Source organism: Salmo salar, chromosome 12 (genome assembly GCF_965601325.2).
Source record: "Salmo salar chromosome 12, fSalSal1, whole genome shotgun sequence".
Classification (NCBI taxonomy): Eukaryota; Metazoa; Chordata; class Actinopteri; order Salmoniformes; family Salmonidae; genus Salmo; species Salmo salar.
In genome coordinates this window covers 64,952,216-64,961,273 of record NC_138302.1, presented here as the reverse complement: position 1 = coordinate 64,961,273, position 9,058 = coordinate 64,952,216, and the positions used below count along the sequence as shown (strand labels likewise).

The 9,058-nt window shown below is 47.6% G+C and overlaps 1 protein-coding gene across 4 annotated transcripts; it reads left to right on the top strand.

The window, feature by feature from the left end:
- The first annotated feature begins 834 nt into the window (after positions 1 to 834).
- LOC106565472 (zinc finger CCCH domain-containing protein 10) lies at positions 835 to 5,580 on the top strand. Of its 4 annotated transcripts, none has more exons than XM_082959231.1 (3): positions 835 to 968; positions 2,953 to 4,229; positions 4,357 to 5,580. In XM_082959231.1, exons 2-3 carry the CDS (start codon positions 3,090 to 3,092, stop codon positions 4,879 to 4,881), a joined length of 1,665 nt encoding a protein of 554 aa, XP_082815357.1. In that variant the 5' UTR covers positions 835 to 968; positions 2,953 to 3,089; the 3' UTR covers positions 4,882 to 5,580. The 4 variants fall into 4 exon arrangements, with proteins under 4 accessions (XP_082815357.1, XP_082815356.1, XP_013988162.3 ...); XM_082959230.1 differs by lacking the exon at positions 835 to 968 and adding an exon at positions 1,619 to 1,845; XM_014132687.3 differs by lacking the exon at positions 835 to 968 and adding an exon at positions 1,924 to 2,087.
- Positions 5,581 to 9,058: the final 3,478 nt, after the last annotated feature.

Sequence of the window (9,058 nt, the reverse complement as noted above, 5' to 3'; positions counted from 1 at the left end):
ACAGGGCATTCCAGGAACGTGGGACCATGATCCCCACCACAATTGCAACGCTGTCCTCCTTCAACACACCATTCTTCAATATACTCTTTCCGTCTGCACATACTTGAAACATGGCCAAATCCTTTACAAAGCTTACACTGCAATGGTTTGGGGATGAAATATCTTACAGCGTATCTTACATAACCATGCTTCACATGCGTATGTATTTGCTCTTTATCAAAAAACAACAGGACCGGCAGACTTTCTTATTTTTCTCCATTCACCCGCCGGGAATTGTCTTCAGGTATTCAACCTGAACATCGATTTTCACCCCTGAGATGACTCCTTTGATGGGTGCTCTACTCCAAAGTTCAAAACACAAAACTTCTGTTGTTCGGATTCTTTTGAGGCTCACTGCAATCTTACTCTATTCTTCAGAAATACAATTAATCAAAATAAGGTCACTCCTGGTCTTTCTGACAGACTCCACTCCACTTTTCCCAGCGCATACTTAACCATTTGACACCTCAAACGTGTTTTTCCCACATATGCATCCTTACTCAACAAACACATTACAACAAGAAGTGATTCATTATCATTCATACACATATCCTCCACTCCAATTTTAGCCAATTTAATTTTTGTTCCAGTTTTCACTACTACTGTTGTCCATTCAAAACATTTGTCTTCACCAACTTTGCTCGACGCGCTGCTTGATTCGAACTCAGCATCCACTTCCGCCATCTTTTCCCTCGTGTCGGAATCACCCCACAAGAGGCGCTCTGATGTCGTAATTAGCACAGGCGGTCGGTAGTGGAAAGACAGGAAGAAGAGAAAGCAGTGGAACGTCTAGTAAAGAAAGCATAAAGAGGGCCAAGGTAGGAAGCAATAGTAGTGATGTGTTGGAGTGGAAAGTGGTGATAGTGTTGGATGAGACCACAGGGCTTCACTTACACGCTATCTGACTAACTAATGCTGTAGAGAAAGAGGTAGGTGATGTGAAATTAGCCCGGTTCATTGGAAATGGTAGATTGTTAATATTGTGTGATAGCCAGGCTCAGCAAGAGAACATTTTGAAAATGGAAAAGCTTAATGGGAAGAAGATTAAAAGCCATGTCCCTGGTGCTTATCCTAGATTGAGGGCAGTCATCACTGGGGTCCCAATATCTTTGTTCATAGATTATATTAAAAAGATATAGGCTCAGTCATGATGTAAGGTTATCAATACGACCCTGGTTGTGGAAAGCAAAAATGCCAGGTTGAAGGTTATTGTGGAGATGACAAAAGAGATATTGGGGTTAACAGATGTAACTGTTGGTTGTTGACATGCTGAACAATCCTAAGGGTGGAGTGTTTCAGCATGATATAGATCAACTTTAATGGGGTTGGGGAGGTGTTTTGGGGGGAGGGTGTGGTAGAAGTTAGGGATTTATTTGGTTTTGAATGTTATTTTCATGGTAGTACAGAATTGGGCAGATCATGATTGATCCTACATTCCAACACAGTAGGTGGCGGCATTCACTTTAACGATTGTTTGCGGGCCGCCATAATATCATAGAATAATTAGAATTAGCGCAAGCGCAGCAAGTCTGGTGTTTGTTTTCATCCCCTACGTCCAGTAGATGGCAGCAAATCTGCAGGACGATGTGGAAATATTTTTGGAACAGTAGAGGTAGAAAATCTTCTTCTCTGGTGGTTTTGTTTTGCGTCTTTGGAGGACCAAATAACACGACAAATAATGTGTTAAAAGCCCATAGGAATGATAGTTAAACATTTGTCTCACATTCGTAAAATAGAAATACCATCAGCTAACATCGAAAGTACACCGTTCCTTTTGCGTTAAATGCTCCTGAAGTCATCATTTTGGTAAGTTCTTTGACGGCTAGTCATAGGTAATTTAGATAGCTAACGTTAGCGGTGTTACCAGACATCTTCAACACACTGTGTAGCAGCTGAATGCCTGTATCGAGTTATCTTGCACAATTGTACCATGTGACTTTGCAGCTTGTACGGTTGCGTTAGCTAGCTAGCAACAAAAATATGCACCGGTTAGCTAGCTATATTAATAGCTATAACGTTAGCTAGCTCTCCTTCAGCTACCTTCCCGGGTAAGCAACCTGGGCTGGGCCGTGATTTAAAATATATATATATATATATATATATATAACATTTTATTTACCTAGGCAAGTCAGTTTTAAGAACACTTTCTTATTTACAATAACGACCTACTCCGGCCAAACCATAACGCGGACGACGCTGGGCCAATTGTGCGCCGCCCTACGGGACTCACAATCGGTTGTGATACAGCCTGGAATAGAACCAGGGTCTGTAGTGACGCCTCTAGCACTGATATGCCTTAGACCGCTGCGCCACTCGGGAGCCCAGGGGCTAACGTTATGTCGCTAGTTAACATGTTTAGCTAACCAGCTCGTTAGGGCCAAGGTTGCTATTTACCTCTTAAACAGCAAGAGACTGTTGTCTATAGCCAAGTCTAGCTAGCTATGTTAGTCTCAACAGAGATTGTCTTACATTTTTTATTTTCTTATTTAACCTATGTTTAACTAGGCAAGTCAGTTAAGAACACATTCTTATTTACAATGACAGCCTACTTGTAAAGCCCCCCCGGCCGAACCCTCCCCTAACCCGGATGAAGCTGGGCCAATTGTGCACCGGCCTATGCGACTCCCAATCACGGCCGGTTGTGATACAGATGGGATCGAACCTGTGTCAGTAGTGACGCCTACTTAGTGCCTTACCCACTCTGGAGCCTTGTTGTTTAATGTTCCTATACTACATTTGGTCTGTATAATTATACTTTCCACTCACTTCTGTGTTTGTCCAATCAATGATTTTAATTGCAAGCGTTTGTTCTCGCAGATGCCATTGCCTAAGTTAAATCTACACAATTTAGCTAGATAACGGTCACACATATATTTCAACTTGTTAACAACCAACTTGACATGTATCTTTCAGATGCCATGGTAAAGGATTTCATTGGTCCGAAGAGCATCTGAGCTACAGTCATTATCATGGAATGGAAAAGGCTTTCAGAATAAGTCACTTGCCCACACACATGAGTGCTGTGTTCCCCTTGCGCTGGGCCAAGCGCCATGCCTGACCTGGACAGCACCTACCTGTCAGGTGGTGGTGGGAGCAGCAGCAGGGTGGGTACTAGTGTGAGCGAGGAAGTGGGGTCTGGTTTAGGAGGGGGCACGGGAGAAGGCCGGGGGGGATCCGCAGGAGGTGAAGACAGTGGCTCTGGTTCTGGAGGCATGGGTGGAGGAGGGGCCCTGGGGAATGGGAACAACTGCAGGGGAGGTGGAGCCGGGGACCCGGGGTCAGGACCAGCCCCGGATGGGGTCTGCAGAGACTTCTTGAGGAACGTGTGTAAGAGGGGCAAACGCTGCCGCTTCAAACACCCCGACTTCAACGAGGTGCCAGACCTCGGGGTGCAGAAGAACGAGTTTGTCTTCTGCCACGACTACCAGAACAAGGAGTGTGTCCGCTCCAACTGCCGCTTCGTCCACGGCTCCAAGGAGGATGAGGACTACTATAAGAAGTCAGGGGAGCTGCCCCTCAGGCTGAGGGGGAAAGTAGCTGCAGGACTGGGCCTGTCCCCCATGGACCTCCCCCACAGCCGAGGTGAGGTCCCCATCTGCAGGGACTTTCTGAAGGGTGAGTGCCAGCGGGGCAACAAGTGTAAGTTCCGCCACGTCAAGAAGGACAACGAGTACGAGCCGGCAAGAGTGGGTGTGGGGAGTGTGTTGGGCCCAGGGGCCAGTGGGATGGTGAACACAGGTGGGGGGGTTGGGGTGGGTGCCTGTGGAGGCATGGCTGGACTAGTGGGGGGTGGAGGTGGGGGCAACATGATGGGGATGGGCTGCCCCAGCCTTGGGGGTTGCAGAGACCCGGGTATCTTAGGGGTGGGAGGAGTAGGGGTAAGTGGGATTGGGGGTTGCATCTCCATGGGGGCCTCAGGACCTCGTCGCTTTGACAGGGGCCCCTGCTCGGCGTACGACCCCCTGTTTGAGAGCGGTCTGTATGAGACATCGCCTCTGGAAGCCCCTGTTGACCACACAATGCTGCAGCTGAAGAGACGCAGGCTGGAGGGTCTCCGGCTGGACGGGAACGTAGGGGGGCACTATGAGCTGGGGATGCAGGCGGCCCTCTCACCCCGGCCCCTGGAGTACAGGTTTCTGGAGGAGGAAAACACCCTGCTGAGGAGGAGAGTGGATGAATTGAAGAAACAGGTCAGTCTAGCAGACGTGTGATGATGAACATCCCTCCACACATAATCAACAACCACACATAATAATACAATGTATCTATTAACCTTTTAAGATCACTCCTCAAACACCTTGTTAATCTTTTCTTTAGGTGTCAAACCTCATGGCCACCAACGAGGTGCTGCTGGAGCAGAATGCCCAGTTCCGGAGCCAGACCAAGGTGTCGGTGATGACCCTGTCCTCCACCCCAGCCCCCTCTGAGCAGACCATGGCGTCCCCCATGGGCTCGGTCAGTTCCTACAACCACAGCATCGCCCAGACCCATACCACCCTGAGCAGCGCTGGGCTGCAGCCTCGTACCGTCACCCTCACACAGCAGGACCTAGTGGCCCCCACCGGTGCCCCTACAGTGCCCCCATCTAACGCTGCCCCACCCAGCACTCCCCTGCCCCACCTCAACCCCGAGATCACCCCGCTCTCAGCCGCCCTGGTTCAGACCATCGCCCAGGGCATGGTGCCTCCCGTCTCCATGGCACCCGTCACTGTTTCAGTGGCGCCGGTGGCTGTATCCATGGCACAGCCTCTGCCTGGCATCACTATAAGCCATGCCACCACCCCCATGGTGTCATACCCTATCGCCAGCCAGAGTATGAGGATCACCACCATACCTCACTGATGCAGCACACTCTCTAGGACCCTCCCATGGAACTAAAGATGGAATTCTACATACCATCCCTAGCTCAAGTTTTAATTACCCACTGCTGAATGACTTGAGGGGAGACGTTGAGGTGGGTGATCCTTAATGCCCACATGCCATGGGCAGAGAAAAGGTTAATGATGATAGGATGCCTTCACCACACAAACCCTGCTCTGTGGCAGCGTTGCAGGTAGTCCTTTGAGGTGACCTCTGAACTTGTTAAAGGTTTGTGTGCCAAAGGGACTTCTTCAAACAGACACCAAAAATAACGACAAACTGTAAAAATGTAAGGGTGATATTCATAGTTCTTTGACAAATTTGACTGTCATGACATTGCAAGGGGTTTATGACATTTTTCAGTTAGCTTCCATTATTTATGTTTATGGGTTTTGCTTGTGTAACTTAGATATTTTGCACACATTTAAGGGGAATAACAACCACAAGAAAATGAATCTGTCCTGTTATTACTAATTAATCAAGGTATCTAGAGTAATGTTATGGGAGGATAAGGTTACTGATTGACACACCATCAGATACATGTTTCAGTGTTTGAAGCATTGGTATCTTTGCCCTTTCCAGCCTAAACTCATTTGAGCCTAAACAAAGGTACGTCTACCATGATGTGAATAGGTAAGCTTGGAATAGAAACACCTTTTAGTAAACATGTTTTTGATCAATTCCAAATGTACTCGTCGTTTTATTCATTTGTAATTTAGCAGACGCTCTTATCCAGAGCGACTTAGTTAGTGCATTCATCTTAAGATAGCTAGGTGGGCCAACCACATTTCAGTCATAGCTACTTTGAGGAAAGATGTACTTACTATCTGTAAAGTCAGTGCTCAGGGGGTTGCACCTTGGGGTGCCAGGACAGAGAAAAGCTTTGACTGAGCTGGAGCTGCCCTCCTGTAGGGGCGGGAGGGCCAAGAGACCAGAGGTGGCAGAATGGAGTACTTGGGTTGGGGTGTAGGGTATCAGCATAGTGTGCTTCACGGTGTACTTCTACACCTGCATTGCTTGCTGTTCGGGGTTTTAGGTTGGGTTTCTGTACAGCACTTTGACAGCAGCTGATGTAAGAAGGGCTTTATAATAAATTAGACTGATGATTGATTGAGCCTGAAGGTAAGGAGTGACAGTTCCTCTTGCTGCTCCGTAGGCAAGTACCTTGTAGTGGATACGAGCTTTGACTGGAAGCCAGTGGAGTGTACGAGGAGCGGGGTGACATGGGAGAACTTGGGAAGGTTGAACACCATGCGGGCTGCGGCATTCTGGTAAGTTGCAGGGTTTTGATGGAACAAGCAGGAAGCCCAGCCAACAGCGTTTGCATTAGTCCAGATGGGAGAATACAAGTGCCGCTTCCTGTGTGAGGTAGGGTTATGCTCTGTTGCCACCTGGGTGTCTATGTCATCTGCATAGCAATGATAGGAGAGACCATGTGAGGATATGACGGAGCCAAATAACTTGGTGTGAGAAGACAGGACCTAGAACCAAGCCCTAGGGGACACCAGTAGTGAGTACGTGGTGCAGACACAGATCCTCTCCACGTCACCTGGTATGAGAGACCTGCCAGGTAAAATGCAGTCCAAGTGTGGAGAGGAGGATCTAATGTTTCACGGTGTCAAAGGCAGCGTATAGATCTAGGAGGATAAAAGGAGAGCGTGTCAGCCTCCGTGTCACAGGAGAGCAGTCTCGGTTGAGTGACCGGTCTTGAAGCCTGACTTGTTAGGGTCAAGAAGATAGTTCTGAGAGTGATAGCAAGAGAGTTGGTCAGAGACCGCACACTCAAGTGTCTTGGAAATAAAAGGATACCGGTCTGTAGTGTGATGCCAGAGGGGTTGTGTGTTGGTTTCTTGAGGGGATCGACTCAGGCCATTTTGAAGTCAGAGCGGACGAAGCCTGTGGTCAGGGATAAGTTGAGGGAAGTAAGGAATGGGAGAAAGTCTCCAGAGATGGTCTGGAGGGGATGGGGTCGAGCGGGCAGGTTTTCGGGAGCCGGACCTCGAGTCCCGGATTTCATCTGGAGAGAGAGGCGAAAGATGTCTACGAGTAGTTCTGTGTGAATGGGACAGAGAGGGAGGGGGTGGAGGCTTGAGGAGGAAAATAGTTTCCTAGGGTTAGAGGCAGAAGTTGGAAATGTAGAGTGATAGTGGCTTTAGCAGCAGATAGAGGGGGGAGTGAAAGGGAGATTTAGTTACCTCCATTTTCACTCAGCAGCCTGCAGCCCTGTTCTGTAAGTTCACAATGAGTCACTCAGCAGGGGGGGAGGGCCGAGACGGACAGACGGGAGGAAGAGGGACAGTGTGAGTCATTGGATACAGAAAAGGAGGAGAGTAATGTTGAAGAGGCAAAATCGGGGGATAAAGATTTAGCAGAAGGGAGAGAATTGCGACGGCACGTGACCGTCTGGGTAGGGGTTGAGTGGATAGGGTTGGAGGAGAAGGAGACCGACACTGAAACAAAGTAGGGATCAGCGACCTGGAAGGGGGTTTCAGTGAAATTAGTAGGCAAACAGCCTCTAGTAAAAATGAGGTCAAGCGTATTACCAGCCTTGAGTGGGAGGGGACTAGGAAAGGGTAAGGGCAAGGAGGGAAAATAAATAAATGAATCGATGGCAGACGTCGGGAGGTTGAAGTCGCCCATTACAAAGAGAGGTGAGCCATCGTCAGGAAATGAGCTTAAGGTGTCAAGCTCATTGAGGAACTCTAAGGGCACCTGGTGTGCGATAGATGACCATGTTTGAGAGGACAAGTGACAGTGACTGCATGGAATTCAATTGAGGAGATGGACAGGTAGGTGAGGGAGAAAAGAGAATCTACACTTAGGACAAATCAGTAAGCCTGTGCCACCACTGTGATAACCAGGGCCAAAAAGTCTAGGGACTGAAGGCAGCATAGGCTAAGATGAACTTGGTGTTCTTGACCACAGATCAGCAGTTCCAAATGCTGCCGAGACCAGGAATTCCACATGGGTTGTGCGCGCAGGGTACACTAAAAGGGTTGCAGCCAAGGGGTGGGGAGCATCTATAAAACCTACAGGGAAAGAAGCAAACAGGTATAGAAAACACACATAGTTGACAAAACTACAAAATAACAAAATGAGACCTGAAAATAACTAGCTAAGATATTCAAATCAAATTTTATTTGTCACATGCGCCAAATACAACAGGTGTAGACCTTACAATGAAATGCTTACTTACAAGCCCTTAACCAACAATGCAGTTAAGATAAAATACCTGTAAGAAATAAAAGTAACAAATAATGAGTGAGAGTGGTGTTAAGAATTCCTCTTTCCTTCCTCGTTCAACTCTGCAGAACTGTCTTTGTTTTGGGGACACCGCTTACAGCTGCCACTGAGGAGACTGAAGTACTAACACTAATTGGCAAGCAGAGGTGAAAAGCACACCTCCCGGTACTAATTCTTGATTGCCTTTAAGAGGATAAACCACTCCCCCTTCAATTCAGCCAATGATGAACAAAATGGCAACAATCACAAATTGCCCGGCCTCATAATCCTGGTTGATGTGCCAACAATCAGCTGCAAGTTATGAGCTGGTAGCAGTTCACACACCAAGTAGGCTACTGGGAAGACAGGCAGTACTTAAAGTACACTGAACTCAAATAAACGCAACATGTAACAATATCAACGATTTTACTGAGTTCGTTTATATAAGGAAATCAGTCAATTGAAAAATGAATTAGGCCCTAATCTATGGATTTCACATGACTGGGAATACAGATATGCATCTGTTGGTCACAGATACCTTAACAAAAAAAGTAAGGGTGGAGATCAGAACACCAGTCCGTATCTGGTGTGACCACCATTTGCCTCATGCAGCGTGACACATCTCCTTCGCATAGTTAATCAGGCTGTTGATTGTGGCCTGTAGAATGTTGTCCCACTCCTCTTCAATGGCTGTGCGAAGTTGCTAGATATTGGCGGAAACTGGAACACTGTCGTACACGTCGATCCAGAGAATCCCGACAATGGGCTTCAGGATCTCGTCACGGTATCTCTGTGCATTCAAATTGCCATCGATAAAATGCAATTGTGTTCGCTGTCCGTAGCTTATGCCTGCCCATACCATAACTCCACTGCCACAATGGGGCACTCTGTTCACAACGTTAACATTAGCAAACTGCTCGCCCACAAGATGCCATAC

Bases quoted from the DNA above. Each gene is read 5' to 3' on its own strand.
- LOC106565472 (XM_082959231.1), top strand. From the start codon at position 3,090: ATGCCTGACCTGGACAGCACCTACCTGTCAGGTGGTGGTGGGAGCAGC. The intron at 4,230-4,356 runs GTCAGTCTAGCA...TCTTTTCTTTAG, and splicing joins TGGATGAATTGAAGAAACAG to GTGTCAAACCTCATGGCCAC.